Genomic DNA, 17,500 nt, shown 5'->3' on the forward strand with positions numbered 1-17,500 from the left:
AGAACGCTGATGTCGTCGGTATGACAACAACTGGTAAGTTTACTTCGTCTGCGTTACTTTGGAAAACTCCGGAGCCTGATTTAGTGTTAAACATCATACGACGCTTTTGACAATAAAAGAATCGGCGAATCCGAAGAACCGCATGCAACCAGTGTAAGCACTTCCTTACATGCACGGATGCGCCTCTTCCGCTGACCATACGTGCACCTTGCTAATTCCTAGAAATCTGAACAAAAGGCTAAGGTTCATGGTTTTCCAAATTAAAGTCCGGATTCTCATAAAACCTGTAGCTATTCCATACAGCTATTTTCCTTGGTCCCTATGACCCGTAGCTTCTTTTGTTATCAGGGCAACAGTAGGTGCATTGTTTCTTTTGTATCATCTATTCTTTCGTTCTCCAATCACATACCGCGTCTGGAAAGCTACAGGGTCTATCCTTTTTATGGATTCTTTAGATCAAAATCAATTGCAAGGTTGTCGTAAAGAAACAGAGAACACGTTTTATAATTCTATAATCCGGATTTTTCCTAAAGAAATGACGCGTTTTGGCTAGTATCATTGTTGCTGGTTACCTCACTTTCGCAGGCCAAAGCACAGTGCCCAGAGGGAATTCAGTTCTATCCGTTAACTCTGATAGCGGCCGCGACAATCGTCGCCTTTTTTATGAAGGCCAATGAATTTTCTCCGAAAGTGTGCTGTACGAAGCACTGAGTATTTATAACTGTAAGGCCGCTGCTAGTTCAGACCTTGAGAGCCTGCACTACTTTGGTGCGTGGTGGACTCGATTTATCTTGCAAGACGGAGAAGAACGAAAAAAACGCCTCTAAACCCAGTTACCAATACTAGAAAGGAGCACTGCGTAACTCATAGGAACAATGTAAGGAGCCGGTGGTTTTTTTTTTAAGAACAGGAGAAGCCTCATTCAGGAGCCGTTGACTGACTTCCTAAGCTTAAGCCTTCTGAAGGGGTGCCATCCGACCAGCCTTTCCTCATTAAAAATATTGTTTAACTTTAATTTATCCAGCCTAGGCCTCGTGTAATTTCTGTGTTAAGTGTTGTAGGGATGTACGGAACAGCACGAGCTCTTCTCGCTCGGAGCTTGAGGTGTACATGGTCACATTACAACTGCTTTTACTTCTCAAATTACACCATATTTTAACCTTCTCGTTGATTTAATAGGACCCGTAGCGTAGTTGATTTTCGCTCACACGCAGGATGCCAGCGTTCCGGGTTCGAATCCCTGCGCGTTCCAAAGTACACTCAGCTTTCCATCCAGCTGAGGTCGGTAAAATGAGCACCAGTATTGCCGGGGCATAAGTTGTGCATGAAACGGGTAGAAATGCCCCCCCCCCCCCCCCCAGTCGAAAATATGGTAGAAGCTAGTGCAAAAGGAGCCTTCGGATGTCCCTCGACTGCGATCAGCGGTCTCTTGTCTTTGGTTGATTTAGATTGCTTTCTATTTTGGTTAATAACTTAAGGTGGCTTACTACAGTTTTCCGAAGAAAAAGATCAAGGTTTTGGAATCTGTGAAATTAAAGCAACAGGATGTCTCTTCTGAAGTGTTAGTCACTGCAATTGATCTAAAATGTAATTTTACCGAACAAATAAATGCAAATCATGGGAAAATGCTAAACATAGTGACCGAGCTCCTGGAGGGGGGACTGGCTACTAGACACTTCGAAGGTTTTTTTTCTCGAAAACCAGCCGTACAACCCCACCTCAAAATTTCAGGATTTCCGAAGTGAGAAAAAATAATTATGTAAAGAAATAAATAGTTAAATCTGCCAGACAGGTTTTCACAAATGGCAAAAACGTCGATTTTCGTCTGTTTTTGTAATAATAACTAAAAAACTGTCTAATAGAACTTTTTGAAAAAATGTTGACGGTTTTGTCTACATGTTGTTTACTAATTCGCAAAATTTTAAACCTGGTTGTACTGCTAGATTTTGAGAAAAAGGCCTTTGAAGTGTCTAGTTTTCAGTCCCCCCTCCAAGGAAGTCCTTCACTATATTAAGCGTTTTCCCCTGATTTGTATTTATTTGTTAGGTAAAAGTACATTTTACATCAATTGCAGTGACCAAGACTTCACATGAGACATAATTTTGCTTTAATTTCACAGATTTCAAAATTTTGATATTTTTTCTTCGGATAACTGTAGTAAGCCACCTTGATTGCACAATCGTCATATTCTTTGGGAGTCCTTTATGATGAATTTTATCGTTGGGATTTCATTGTTGTCAGGCCTCATTTCATTCATTCGTGTGCTGGCCGAGATCGCTAATGGACTGTTAGCGGCTGCCAGCGGCTCCTGTATATGCTGATGTCCGATCTCACCCATAGATGGATTGCTTGTAAAGCGAATTTGAATATGTAACCAGAAAATGCGCTATATAAATTCATTACCATCATTACCATTATGTATCAAACTCGCACTGAATTTTGATCTTCGTGCATCATTTAGGAGCTGCAAAGTTCCGCAGAATTTTGCAAAGGCTGAAGCCTCGAATAACGATTGTGGAGGAAGCCGCTGAAGTACTAGAGTCACACATTGTAACTTCCTTGACTCCCGGATGTCAGCATTTGATTCTGATTGGTGACCATCAGCAACTCCGTCCTAATCCCACGGTGTTTGATCTGGCAAAGCACTATAACCTGGACGTGTCACTCTTTGAGAGAATGGTAAACAATGGAATGCCTTTTGAGCGGTTGCGTTTACAGCATCGAATGAGACCAGAAATATCCAAAATGTTGGAACACATTTATGTTAATCCAAAGTTGGAGAACCACGAATCTGTGTTACATTTCGAAAATATAAAGGGCGTGGCTGGCAACATGTTCTTTGTGGATCATGACCAAGGCGAGGTACGGGGTGGTTGTTGTTTCTTTTATAATATTCAAGTTAAATGTTAAGGATCTTACGTTCCATAGTTTCCGGTGCATTAACCTTTTTTTCGTTAAGCTGCCGTTAAGATCAAGCTTTACCTTTATCTTGAATCACTTGTATGATTTTCCTATTTATTAGTATTCTCAAGAGTCCATCACCCAAGAGTGAAATTTTCCCCAAATTGGCCTAGTCCCCATCAGCGTCAGAAACGTTTTGGGGGAAAATATACAATAGACTAAATCAGCTAATTCAATGTTGTACCCGAATAAAACCTTTTGTTCCAGGCATTTTCATATCATTTAAATGCCAATGCTACACAAACAACCTTAACCCCGGGAGATCTGAATTGGGTACAACATTTGGTCTATTGTTTGTTTTCCCGCAAAACTTGTTGACGGGTTTGGTTTTGGTTCTGTTTTAAAACAGTCATTTTTCTGACGCTGATGGGGACAATCTTACTCTTGGATAATGGACTCTTGAAATTCTTGTGCCTTGTGGGACAAAATACCGATCCGAATACAGTTTCTTCGGAAAACGTTTGACGAGGCACATTTCATTAATTACTTTTGCAGGATTTTCTGGAGGAGGGAATGAGCCGGTCAAATGAACACGAAGCCAAGTTCCTAGCTTCCCTTTGTCGTTACCTAATCCTTCAAGGCTATGACAGAGAACAAATCACAGTCCTTACAGCTTACACAGGGCAGTTAATCCAGCTCAAGAAGGAAATGCCCAAAGATTTCTTCCGCGGAGTACGAGTCTGCGCTGTGGACAACTTTCAAGGCGAAGAAAACGACATAATTCTGTTGTCACTCGTTCGAAGCAACGAAGAGGGAAAAATCGGCTTCCTTCAGACAGAAAACCGCGTGTGTGTCGCATTGTCTCGAGCAAAAAAGGGGTTTTTCTGCATCGGCAACATCAGCCTTTTGAAGGAAAAGAGCGAATTGTGGTGCAATATTATAAACGACATGGAGGAAAGAGGAAATGTTGGAAAAGCTTTGACACTCACCTGTCAGAATCACCCGAAGAACGTGATCCAAGCAGCACGTGCGGAAGACTTCAGGCAGGCACCCGAGGGAGGATGTACAGTGCCTTGCAACACCCGACTAGAGTGTGGTCATGTTTGCGAAATGGCTTGTCATCCAACAGATCCGAAGCACGAAGACTACAGATGTAACAAGCCATGTGCGAAGTCGCTCTGTACCCTCAACCACAAGTGTAAAAAAAGGTGCTTCCAAGAATGTGGTCCCTGCATGCAACCCGTGGAGAAGGTCCTCAATTGTGGCCATTTCCAGATGGTTCTTTGTTTTAAGGATCCCTCTGAAGTGAAATGCCATTCACCTTGTGAAAAGATTTTGCCATGTGGGCACCGATGCCAAAATAAGTGCTCTGAAGATTGCACAGTCAAGTGTGCTGCCAAAGTGAAGAAAACCTGGCCCTGTGGACACGAGAATGATGCAAAATGTCACGAAAATCCTCTGCATATTCCTTGTAATGCGACATGTGGTGTAACGTTGAAGTGTGAGCACCCCTGTGCCGGTAAGCCTGCTTTTGTATACGTTTGCCAACAAGACGACTGTCTAGCACTCACTTCGGTCCATTATAGGGGTTATATAGTTAGGAGTATATTCATGTAGCAGAACAAGTGCACCAAAATTTCAAAAGACGGGTTAATGACTTTGAACGAAAGCATTAACATTTTTGGTCTATGGAGCGAATCACATGATTGAGGAATCATGCAGATTTGTGTCGACATGCTTCTACTCCCTTTCCTTCCTCTAATCGGAGTAACCATACTCAACGACGTTGATGATGGTAACGCCAACTGAAATAGAGCGAGTTTCAATCGAGTGTCGTAAAACCAAAACCAAAGTAATTACTTTGGCCAATTACAAGGGGCGGAGACAATCCACTAAACTAATCAAAACTCGAAGTAATTACACGTAGCCGACACAAAGCTCGGGAAAATGTGCACGCGCAAGCCACGATTGGTTTTGGTTTCACTTCTGATTGGTTGAAAAAATGGCGTAAGAGCTGTGAACCAATCACTAAGTGAAGTAATGCAAAACCAAAGCAATTCGCTGATTAATTTTGAAATTCAATTGAAAACCGCTCTAGGACGCCACTAAACAGCTTATTTCACCAGGGAAAGAACAATAGCTTCCCACGCTTTGTATTCCCCTGCTCGTGTGTTTTCCAGTTTGGTGCCTTTCTTTGCCGTCATTTGTCCGGTTTCCGGAGATCGCACCTCACCGTTAAAATTTTTCTATAAATCTCAGTAAGCTCATACGAGAGGGTGGACCACCCGCTTGCCGAGATATCGGGTACAAGGTTGGAAATTTTGCCATATAAACACTCCATCCCCTGGTTAACGGGAAGGAAGTCGCTCTTAACTACATAAAGACAATGGTTGTTAAGGACGATTTTTAGTCGAGAGCCCTACAGAAAGGTTGCATGGATGGTTCTTTGAAGTAACTTTTTCAATGGAAATCTGACATCACTTCAATCAGAAGGCGCATGCACAACAAGTCCCAGTCCCCTGTCGTGCGTTTCAGTAAAATCATAAGGAGGAGGCAGTTTTTTCACCGGATGGGAACCATCCCATCATTTTTCGTAAACTTTAGCATGGAATTTCTATTTGGATAAAAAATGGAACTGCTATTTTAGAAAGTTTCAGAGGAGGGCCTTATGACGTCAGAATCTTTTGAGAAATAATCGCATTTTCAATCCTTGCTACAGATTTTGTGTTAGAATGTTCTCATACTGTTGCGTTAAAAATTTGTGAAAAACATAGTTAACTTACATAATTAGGCATTTTCTGTTTTGGTCACGTGATTTAGCAAATATGGTTGTGAGTCGAACGAGACAAAGAAATTTTAAATAGAGCACACTTGGCAAAAAAAAAAAAAAAAATTACTGTAAAGGGACTCAAGAGATAACTATTTGAAGGGGTTAAAAGAAACGGTTTGGTACTTAAGATTGTCCGGCCCCTTGTAAAGTGAAAAGAATTTTGAGGTTCCTTGAACAAAGAAAATCAAGAAATTCTTGCCAGGCTTGTTTTTTGGATCTCACCGGGCTGAAAATTGTCATATGATCGTTAACAAAAGCTAGTTTCATCCTGGAAACCGAGCGAGGTACTTGGTACACCTTGAAGGAAAAGGTGTGCCACACGTACTGGCTTGCAGCCATAAAACCTGGTTTTCACTTACGACCCAAGCACAAGTGCAGGCATAAGAGAGCTTATTTCACCGTGAAAACGGGGTTGACGCAAGCATGAGACAAGCACAAGGATCAAAAGGTGCCTGCGGTTATGCTTTGCTACGTCTGGCCAATTAAAGCATTCGCTCCAGATTCCCCGCTTCTAAGAATTTGAACAAAAGGGCAGACGCTGTGGGTGATTTTGATGCTTATGTTGACGTTCGTTTTCACTAGCATAAGCTGCTTATGCTTGTGCTTGTGCATGCGTCGCTAGTGAAAACCAGGCTTTAGGGAGCTTCAGCAACGTCGACGGCAACGAGAACGTCACAATTTTGCATATTTAGTGGGCAAAAACACGTGCGATTTTCATTTTTGTCCATTTCTTTGCCGTCGCCAGCAAAATAACAACGTGAAACAACCAAAGGACGTCAGCACTCGGAGATAAATTTTCGTTTTCTCCCCTAAATTACGCGTGACTCATATTGGTTTCATTCTTTAGGGACTGCCACACCATTGTCATGTTAGAAAGCTTGGAATAGTCGCGAAGTGATTACAATAAGCGAATTATGTTATGAGATGACTTACTCGTTACCGTTCCCGTCGTCGTTGCTAAAGATCCCTAAATCCCTGGTCAAACTGTACAACAAATTTGGATCCAACATGCATCAGTTGGTTGTCAATGTCTGTTAAGGTAGTGGCAAAACACTGTCCAACATTGCTTGACGAATTCAAGTTCAAGTTGACGCTAAATTTGAAAATATGTCGCTAAAACTGTAACCAGAACCCCTCGTAGCGTTTGTGCCACTCGAGCTTTTGGAGGACGGAAATGACCGATACAAACGAGAACAGACTAAAGAATGATTTTAAGAGAACGTGTAGAACAGTTTACGTTCGCTGCAAGGTACATCCCCGTATACGAGATGATGAGAATGACAACAGATCAATTTGCAGAAATTTTAAACACTCTCCAAAGAAAGCAATCACGATAAAGGGGACTAAAAGTGTCCCTCAGATATGGCCTTGCTTGATACGCGCTGTTTAAATTTTTTGGCTATTCATCAATGATCATGAAGTCCTCTTCGTCCTTGTCCGCCACCCTTGTTGCAAATGTGCTAGAAATAAGATAACGATTCGTGGTTGGCTAGCAGCATGAACGTGACTCGATTCAGGACACAAAGTTTTTGGAAGAGTGGCAAAACACTGCAACATTGTTGCGTCGAGCAGGATTCTTGGGCGTAATGTTTGATCAAAGCAAACTCTATCCAACACTAGATCGAACAAAAAGTGTTGGAAGAACATCTTCCACTGAACATGGGCTGCCAAACAATCGAACAATGTTGGATCGAGCAAAATCAGTGGAGCGTTGAATCCAACTTTGTTCGATAGTTTGGCCAGGGCTTTAAAGTATATCCAGTGAACCAACTCTCACAGTGAGCTTTGTTCTTTTGTGCCAGAGGGAGTGATCCATTGTGAAACGTGTCGTATCATGTTGTTCGAAGGGCCAAGTCACTAGGATGGCTCATTACACTTTTTCTTGTTTTAAATAATTGAGAAAGTCTTGAACTAGAAGTTACGCGTTATCTCGCAGTCTAAACGCTTGATGCAGGAAGTGTACCTTTCAAATCACTTCAAATTCTTTGTAGAAGAAACATTGTTGGTAAACGAAGAACTTTGGGGAAGAATTGACTTCTTCAAAGGGTTAGAAGTCTTAAATTAATGAGCCTCTTTTAGTGCATGTTTAATCCTTCTTTACATTTTAATATACTTTAGGTACCTGCAGTAGCTGTTTGCGGGGCCGTGTTCATAAGCCATGCCAATCTGTATGTGCCCGACCCCTTTTCTGTGGCCACAACTGCTCTGAGCCTTGTACCAAAAACTGTCCACCCTGCAAGGAGCCCTGCGGAAACTCCTGCAAACACAGTAAATGCAAGAAGAAATGCGGTGAACCTTGCAAACCCTGCAATGAGCCGTGCATCTGGAAATGTGAGCATCACAAATGCACCAAGCTATGCTTCGAGCCTTGCAATCGTGAGCGTTGTGATCAACCTTGCAGAAAACGCCTCCCTTGCAAGCATTTATGCATTGGTCTTTGCGGGGAAAAGTGCCCCAAGAAATGCCGCGAGTGTCACAAGGACGAAGTCACAGAGATTTTCTTCGGAACCGAAGACGAGCCGAATGCACGATTCGTGGAGTTAGACGACTGTGGTCACCTGATTGAAGTAGAAAGGATGGATCATTGGATGGATCAAGCACAGGAAACCGACAATGGAAAAGCTGTTGATGTACAGCTTAAGCGCTGCCCAAAGTGTTTGACTCCCATTCGGACCAGCCTGAGGTACGGCAACATCATTAAGAAGATCCTGGCTGACTTCGAAAAGATAAAGAAAAAGATCTTGCTAGGTGAAGAGCAGCGCAGAGCTGTAGTAAGCAGGCTAAGACTGAAGACTCGAAACATTGTGAAATTTCCCGACGACCAAGAGCAACTCACGAAGGCGCTTGAACACTCCAGCCTTACCGATGAACAAGTGAACGTTTACGAGAACCAGATCAGCTTTTTGTGTTTTCTTCAGGCGCTTAAGGGTAAGATTGAAAAGGGAATTGAAAGTGACAGTGAGAGAGCAACAAAAAGCCACCTGGTTTATGTCCTACTGGAAACTAAAGCAGATCTTCAAAACCTGGTGGAGGAACTTCGGAAGCGTGTAATGGGAATTCGCGTTCGTTTCAGCGATCAAGAATTGGAGGAACTCAACGAAGAGATGTACCGAACACAGCTCGCTGTTGACGTAAAATTGCTTAAGATGCAAATTAAAGTTCGGGGCATCAGTTTGGATGTTTTTTATTCATCGTTACTTAATCAAATGCAAGGAAAACTGGATTCAGGAAAGGTCATCGGTAAGACTGACACATTTCACTCGTTTTAGACTGGTTTCTCTGGTTTTCCTTACCTGTTTATTTATTTTCTTTTCATATGATCCAATCTTATTCAAACTAAATTTTATCTTGGTATTTCCTGTCAGAGCACTTTTCACTTGCCTCGTGCCCAGACTTCTCTCAAATCATCATTACGCTTTTTTGGAAGTTCGCGTTGACCTTCAAGAAGGGCCTGCGTAGAAGGCAACGTTTTACACCAACCTGTTTTTTGCATGTTATGATCGAAACTAAAGCCCCGTCCACACTAATGCTTTTTCCAAAACCTCCGTTTGTATATGACCGTCCACACTAAAACGATCGAAAACGGATGTTTTCAAAAACGAAGTTCCGCGAAAACGGAGGTTTTCAAAAACACTTTTGAAAGTGGAGACTTGACAACGGAGGTCTATCGCTCTAGACTGGATGGTGAAAACGGAGTTTTTTGAATACGCGTGACGTCATAATCATTTTCATGCCTCACTTTCCCGCGCGTTCAGACGAAGACTAAAGCCTGGTAACAAAAACGCATCTTTACATCTCTGTTTTCAGTCTCTAGTATGGACAGCCGAATAGGATGTAGAAACGCTAGTGTGGACGCAGGTTTTTTATCCGTTTTCAGGGACCTGGAGGCTTTTGAAAACGCATTAGTGTGGGCGGGCCCTAAAAAGCAAGGAACACACACCAAACCAAAGACAAAGGGAAAACAATAGAAATAACGTCAATTGAAAGTTAACTTTCTCGTGACTGTTAATTCTGGCACATGTGATTTGATTCTTATGAGAGTTTAAACGTTAAGCGTTTAACTATTTTCTTCGCTCCTTTTGTGAAAGATAAAATAGTCACTTAAAGCATATTACGAGAAATTTGCTGAAAGGAGCGAAAATGTTATCCTCCCCACCGATTTGTGTGAAATGTTTAAATGCTTGCATTTGAGTTGCCAACCTGCCATTAATTTCATGAATTTTTAGGCAAAGATGACCGAGAGCGCTACACCAATCACATTGAGAGGATCAGGGAGCGGAATAATCTAACGGTGTTCTATCAGGACGTGACTCGGCAAGAAAAAGATCTGATTGTCAAAGCTATGGGCTTAACACAAGGACATTGGTTCAAGTGTCCTAAAGGTACGCAACGTTTTAAGGAGAAAAAAGAATATCATTTTATTATATATTTCTTAGTCAAGTTTCAAACTACATTACAATCTTTCGGGATAATTTTGTGATTTCTAGGTTAGCTAAAGGCATAATGTCATGGATAGTTTTAAAATCACTGTCTATACAATCGGACAAGAATGTAAATATCAAGTACAATTGAAAATTTGTTCGAATTAAATTTATTATAAAAGAAATTAATTAATAGACCGTATTCGTATTCTCAGTATCGGATTCAAAGTAGCTTGCAATGGAGGCTAATGCGGGGGAATATCTTAAAAAGTATTTGTATTTGAAAAGATTTCCCCACATTAGCCTCCATTGCAAGCTAGTTCCAGTCCAATACTGAGTATACGAATATGGTCTATTGAATTGACTTCTTGCGAAATATTTCCGACAAAGTGTTCGAATCCCTATTATAATATAATAAGGATATTACGCGCACTCTCATTGTTCAATAGCTGTGTTTAGATGAGAGTATGCAAACACGGCTGTGACATCACACGAATTTTGATTGGTTATGTGTTGTCAGATGCGCGTTTTGATTGGCTGGTAGGAAATATGAGCGTGCATCAAGAAAATCTGTTTCAATCAAGAATTTTCCTCCATTTGTTTCCTTCATTTGTCGAATTATCTTCGAGAAATATTTTATAAAAGCAATAGAGGACTTTTTTTCCGTGTTTTCATAGCCTCATCTAAACACTCGAGGAAGTTGGCAGAATTCTCGACAGTTATGCAAACCCTCGACTGCGTCTCTGGTTTGCATAACTGTCTCAAATTCCCCCAACTCCCCCTCGTGTTCAGATAAGGCTATGGAAACACGGAAAACGTCCTCTATTGCTTAAATATAATGTGAAAAGGCGATGCATGGCACATGCGGGAAACCAAACAAAAAGAATTCTTAAAAGCCTCTCTACTGTTCCGACTAAATGGAACAATTCAATTGTAAGCTCTATGGCTTTTCTAAACGCCGTTCGAGGAGGGTGTGATACAACAGACGACACCAAAGACCTCTAGGATAACCCTTTCTCGAATCAGTCAAATATGTGCCATATGCTGCGTCTGTTACAAAGTGAGAAGTACATAGCTACCTGGCAGCCGATTGGCTGAATTGCGTATTTACAGTTTTAACTATATTAAAAAGTTATATCTGTTGCGAAATACATGTATATACTAATCATTGATGATATATTTACCCAACATAAAAGGGAATTTTAAAACTATGCAACATTATTTTCCAGGCACGAGCTCATTAAAAATGTACTTCTGAAACGCCGGTCTATTTTTCAATTCTTTATATCAAAGTGCCTATTACGTTTGGTGATTTTCTTCGTCATTTAAGATGGAATTAAATGTCTTATTACATACAATTTGATTATAATTTAATACTGTCAGTGGGAATTCCCGCTCTACCGTGCTTTGGGTCTCACAGTACTCAATACACAGGTAAATAATGACTAAAGCTCTCTTCTGTACACGGGTGTGGCTCGTTCTTTAAATACGCCGGAAGAGGAATTACATTGGAATAAGACCAAGTAGGGTTTCAGCGCAAAGAAGTACCGAGCAAGAAGATTCTCGGTGATTTTGCCTCGTGAAAAAGCTGGCGTATTTCGGATTTTTCAAATCCCTCTGCAGCGTTCGTTTATGCCCAGAATTCAAGAGAGTAGATGCTTGCCGATTTTGATAGGCGTTACAAATTGTGCCATTACCTTTTTAAAAAAATGTAAATGCTTTGTTTATAGCGGGTAGAGCACTTAGCTATCAAGCTAGTTTACAGGCACTCCACTTTTAACGATCTGAAAGAAACAATTCAAACTTAACAGAAAGATGATCAAGAACCCCAACTGGCAGGAGGCAGCCACTTGGCTATTCACAAAGCGTGGTGGAGTTGAATCCGGGACAGTCGAAAACAAATCCAAACTCTTTGTTCAACTCTGAAATTTACTAAATACATTTCTTCATTCAATTATTGTTGGAAATAGACTTAAACTTTACGGGATACTGCTTGTAGGATATCAAAATTGGGCATAAATCTAACTACTTGTATTTCTGGATGCAAGTGGGTGGAGCATCTAGAGAGCTTTATGGCTGAATCAAGAGCTTGTATTTTTGATCCTAGGTCATATTTACTGCATCACAGAGTGCGGTGGAGCTATGGAAGAAGGCCGCTGTCCAGAGTGCGGCTCATCTATTGGAGGACATAATCACCAACTGAGAGCGGATAACCAATTGGCCAGTGAAATGGATGGCGCACGCTACGCTGCGTTTTCTAATTTAGCCAATATCAACAACTTTGACTTGCGTGACTTCATTTGATGCTGTCATATTAAAAAGAGGCGGAGTACGCACAGTGAATCTGAAGGAGTCAAGCAAGGGTCCGTGATAGTTTGTTTCAAGGCACTTTCTAAAGTTTTTCATTTCGATTTGTCGGATCAGGGGCCCGTTTCTCGAAAGTCCCGTAAAGCCATTTGTGAAACTGCCAACCGCTTGTTTTGGAAAACCGATCTTTTGACATGTTTTCAATGTAACAAAAAGCAAAATGACAGTGAAGTTTGACGAATTAAATCCTCTCCGTTCTTGAGATACAGAGGGAATTTCGACACCCAAAAATAGCCCGGAAAGTTTCGGGACTTTCGAGAAACGGGCCCCAGTCCCCGTTTCAGTCCCGAATGTTCTCGAGCCTTTTTCGGGTGTCACAATTTCCTCTGAAACTAAAGAACACAGAAATTCCAAGTCATCAAAGTCCACAATCATGATTTTGCCTTTCTTCATCTTGAAAACATGTTAAGAGGCTAGCCTATCAGAACAAACGGATGGCCGTTTCGTAAATGGCTTTTTCGGGTCCCAAACATTTCGGGACGGGTAACAGACTTCGGCTTTTTAGAGTTTTTTCTGGATTCACCTCTTACCTGGCTGACTTACTGCGCGGAGATGACGGGGACACGTTCGCATAAGTGTAGTTTGTATGTTTTTACAATTTATCATTTTAAGTGTTAAAAGTATAGCATATGCAGTTTTTCGTTGATGACGTCGTGCTTAGACTTCAGTGTTGAAGATATCAATGACGTCACCTGTTGTGCAATGTGAAAACCAGAACCTCAATGACTGCCGAAACAAAGTGCCTTTGTTCCTGTGATTAGTATATTTGAATGACAGAAGAATGTCTGTTAACCTCTTCAGTTTCGATAATTGTTTTCTTAATACAGACTCCATGACAATGCGCTCGAAGTACTTTTCTCCGCGACCCGTCGTCGCATTATATGAAATGAGTATTTTGCACAGGAAGAGATGTTTAGGGGAATCTGCAATTGAATCTGCAGACGTCGTTGTTTGCATAAGCGACTTGTGAACTTATTATTGACATTGTGGCATTATGCCCCGCACACGTAGAGAAGATGAGTGACGAGTAATGAGCCAACCTAAGCCGTCAGTTCTTTCTTTTTTTTTTATTGACTGAGACATTTGAATAACAACTGATATGAATAGAGTTCAATAATTTCGCTTTCAATATGAACTCCAAACGTCACAATGAACACTCTGCATCGAATAAACAATTTTAACTAAATTAATTTTCAAGTAGGAAGTTTATTTAGTGTTTTGTCTTTTCCTTTGCTTTAAGCAGTGGGTACTTTATACTTGTTATCATTTTAAACAGTCACTTAATATTACTTTTTGGCGAGTTATTTCAAATCGACCGAGCGAGTAATTATGGTGAGGACACGTTTAGTGTCAAAAGCGGAAAAATGTAACAAATTCACCACAAGCAACTCATATCATTTCTTTATTAGTATCTTTTTCAGTTTCAAGACTTGGCCAAACAACGCTGGGAAGGAAGCCTTAGTTATTAGAGTTTTGTCCATATTTTAACAGGAGAATTGTAATATGGATTTTTAACATAGATTTTTAGGAAGACCGAAGAACATTTCTCAGAAACTACTGAGAAAGGTGAGAATTTCTTAAAAGTAGTAATGCGTGCTGAACTCGAGGGCCGTAGAGAATATCGACACTAAAAACCTCTCGGGGAAAAAAAAAAAGAACAATTAAAAATAAAGATGTAATTACTCTTCTCCTCTCCAGAGGTGAGGATTCGGCTCTGATTATTTATATATATTCCTAAGTTGCATGGAACTCTTTGACAATCTTCAAAGAGAGTGACGTAAGGCACAGTTTCGAAATAATAACACGATAGAATTGTCCCCACGTTCGGGAGACCAGCCACCCTTGTAAAAAGAATCGCTGAACTTGGTAGAAGATGGGCAACAGTATATATTTTGTCGGAGAAACTATCTCAAATGGTTAGCATTTAGTTCTGACGTATCTGTAAGCAGTCAAACTATTGGATATTGGAAGAATAAAGTGAGAGGTCTGGATCCGATTTGCTAAATCTCTATGTCAACTTTCATCGGTGAAATGGGAAAGGTCCTTTTGACTGAAGCTTGTTTACAATCATATGGGGTCACAATGTTCCTACAGAAGCGTCATTTACCATCTCGTTACCAAAGCCATTGATCTCATGTATGCTCATGATCCCTCTCCCCCCCGCTCTATCTCTCTCTCTCTCTCTCTCTCTCTCTCTCTCCAGATTTTCAGTCAGTTTTAACTGTGAACACACGGTCCGCCAAGCTCTTGTTCAGTTTAGCATTCGCGGGTATGTCTCGACGTCAATGGCCTGATTAAGTTGGTAAATTAGCATAGCCCAAGGATATGAAATTGCTGTGGGCATTATTGCGAAGGGTTAAACATCACCCTTCACTTTAAGTTGCTTTCTTTTTTACTTTTTAATCTTGGAATCTTCGTACTATTACGCACTTTTCGACAACAATGTCCGCAACAATAGTCTCTTTTCGAATTTTACCGAGTTACCGCTGAATACGAACACCAATGACACATTGATACAGGGTTAGTCTCGACGTAAAGTAAAATATTCACAAAAACCGGCAGGAAAGATACCCGAAATTTGAAAATTAACCAATAGAAATAGTTGTAAAGTTAATAGGTCATCTCGCTGGAATTTGTGAATATGTTCACTTTAGTTGGAGGCTAACCTCGTAAAAATGAGCTCTCGGTGCTTTTATTCATCGGTCATGGCGAACTCGAAACTGGACTATTTCATATCCTTTGGCTATACAATTTACCAAAAAGAAGATAACTATTTAAAAGTAGATTTTTCAACTTTTCAATATCTTCCGTTTACCTGTCCAAACTGAGAAGAACTATCCAAAATGCATTTGGAATTGAACGGACAAAAATGGCGTTCTGGGTTATGTCAAGTTACACTTGAAAAAAACTAAGTTTGACGGAATTTTAGACGTTTTTCTCAAATTCATTTACACTTAACACAGCATGACCGCATTCTTAATTTTGATATAGAGTTACCTGATTTGTGATCCTTCGCCGTATTTCCCGTTGTATTGAAACAGTATCAGTCATAAAGATAAGGTAATGCTGAAGTATTTCAAATGACTCATCATCTTTGCATTCATTGTGTGACGTCCTTTTGGAAACATGCGATGAATATTAACGATGCCAGCACTACATCCGCCATTTCTCATGTTCTTCGGGGTGATGAGGCGGATGCTTAACGTTAGTCTCCTTTGTTTTTCTTCGGCCTGAATGGACGGGCTCCACAAAGCCTTGCGCCTCAGTTTACGCAAATACATTACACCTTTCCATCAAATCATGTAGAAATCTAACGACTGTGGTATTTTGAAATGAACAAAAACCATTTTATGAGCCTTGTTTTTAACCAGCCCCGTTGCCACAGCAAGACAGCAACCTTAGCCAAAATGCGAAAATAAACTCTTCTGTGGTTTACCTTGACTCTTGCAAAAATATCTAAAAGATAATGGGGAATTAAAAACTGTTAAACCACCTTAAATTGTGTATGTTCAACAGACTTTTTTTTTGTCACGATGCTTTGAGTTTGATTGTTTAAAAGTAATTTCTGGCAAAACTAAACAAAATAAACTGCACTTCCTTGATATAGCCCCTTATTAAAGTCACAAGATAAGTTGTATCATAAAAATGTGAACAGGCACGTCACAGTTATTCCCTTTACTTCCCGGAAATCCAATTTCGATTTCTCAGAAAAGGTGGCCACAGTTCATTGGCTAAAAGTATTGTATAAATATATTCTCCGCAAAAAAATATGTACTTCCTTGGGGAAATCCCATAGTGAAAAGAAAAGTTTGCAGCCTTTTAAAAAGATTCGAACCAATTTTTACAGACTATATAGCTCTTTGCGGACATCACTGATTGACAGAGTTGATCGATCTGACAGAATCTACAGTGGAAACTCGAATTTTCGCGACCATTCGCAGGTAAACTATAATTTAGTAATCATCAATAATAAGCTTATCATGTTGTAAGCTTGGTTTACTTCAACCCCTGCAATTCGAACGATCCTTGTAATTGATTCAGGAAAACACTTCCTCTCCAGTTGCTAGCGATTTCAAAAACGCTTTAAGACTTGTTTGCTTTAACACATGTTTGGTCATTTATTTCAGTCGCCATCCTCAGACAGTCAATCATATGAATATTCTGCGAGCATAGCATTTATTTATTTTGTCCAGCGAAGTACGATTTTCGTGTTCGGTTGTACGTTTACAGCTCACTCGTCGAGAAATAAAATCTGTTTTACTACAATAGTTAATACATTAGATATTCTTATATGGCGCAATTTCCACAGCTCATTGTTCCTCAGTTTCTTGATTATTTTAATTTCGATTATATGAAGAAGGAACCAAGCCTAGAGTAAAGTGAAACACCTCATCTGTGTCTGATGAAATAAAATGTCGTCCCCTTTCTTACCCGCTAACGTGGTTAGTAAACCGAAACTGCATAATTTCACTTTCGATTCGGTTCAGATTTATAAGAACTAGACGCCCCATGAGCGTACACTGGGTTGCCTGTGGGACGTCTTGCTCAAAAACAGAAGGGACTGAGTTGGGTGGTATTGAACTGTAGCGTTCCAGTCATTTTTTTCAAGTAGGGGGTCATTAAGACCATTTAAGGGGTCACTCAGAGGTCGAGCCAGCAGAGGCCCTTTGGCTCACAAGTTCATGCAACTAAACAGATCTTTTTCTGAGGTTAAAAACCTGGCTACCAGCCTATTAATCGTTTGTCAGAAAGAAAAAATTCCTGTCGTCTTTAGAAAAAAATACGAGGAAGGAGTACGTTTTTGCAAACGTTGGCCGTGTAGCACTTATATTTTGAACAGACTTTACTGATTAGAGTGTAATGTGAAGTGCTAGGTTTCTACCCCATATGAACCATGTGAGCGTTAGCCGTACTAATGGAAATGGGCCCATTTCCATTGGTAGGGCTAACGCTCACAGTAACGCAGCGCTTTATTCCATAT

General features: G+C 40.5%; 2 protein-coding genes across 4 annotated transcripts in view; both read left to right on the forward strand.

Moving 5' to 3' along the window:
- Positions 1-14,505, forward strand: part of LOC138006925 (NFX1-type zinc finger-containing protein 1-like) — a 42,925-nt gene extending 28,420 nt beyond the window's left edge. For all 3 annotated transcript variants that reach the window (XM_068853557.1, XM_068853558.1, XM_068853556.1), the window contains 6 exons: positions 1-33; positions 2,462-2,862; positions 3,457-4,420; positions 7,850-8,971; positions 9,958-10,113; positions 12,260-14,505. The exon at positions 1-33 is cut by the window's left edge and continues 172 nt beyond it. In XM_068853557.1, the coding sequence (XP_068709658.1) occupies positions 1-33; positions 2,462-2,862; positions 3,457-4,420; positions 7,850-8,971; positions 9,958-10,113; positions 12,260-12,456 (2,873 nt within the window). In that variant the 3' untranslated portion in view covers positions 12,457-14,505. The remainder of the gene's footprint in view (positions 34-2,461; positions 2,863-3,456; positions 4,421-7,849; positions 8,972-9,957; positions 10,114-12,259) is intronic.
- Positions 14,506-16,322: 1,817 nt separating this feature from the next.
- Positions 16,323-17,500, forward strand: part of LOC138006926 (NFX1-type zinc finger-containing protein 1-like) — a 77,017-nt gene continuing 75,839 nt past the window's right edge. The window contains exon 1 of the mRNA XM_068853559.1: positions 16,323-16,460. The gene's annotated coding sequence lies outside the window, so the exon portion shown is untranslated. The remainder of the gene's footprint in view (positions 16,461-17,500) is intronic.

Source organism: Montipora foliosa, chromosome 6 (genome assembly GCF_036669935.1).
Source record: "Montipora foliosa isolate CH-2021 chromosome 6, ASM3666993v2, whole genome shotgun sequence".
Lineage (NCBI taxonomy): Eukaryota > Metazoa > Cnidaria > Anthozoa > Scleractinia > Acroporidae > Montipora > Montipora foliosa.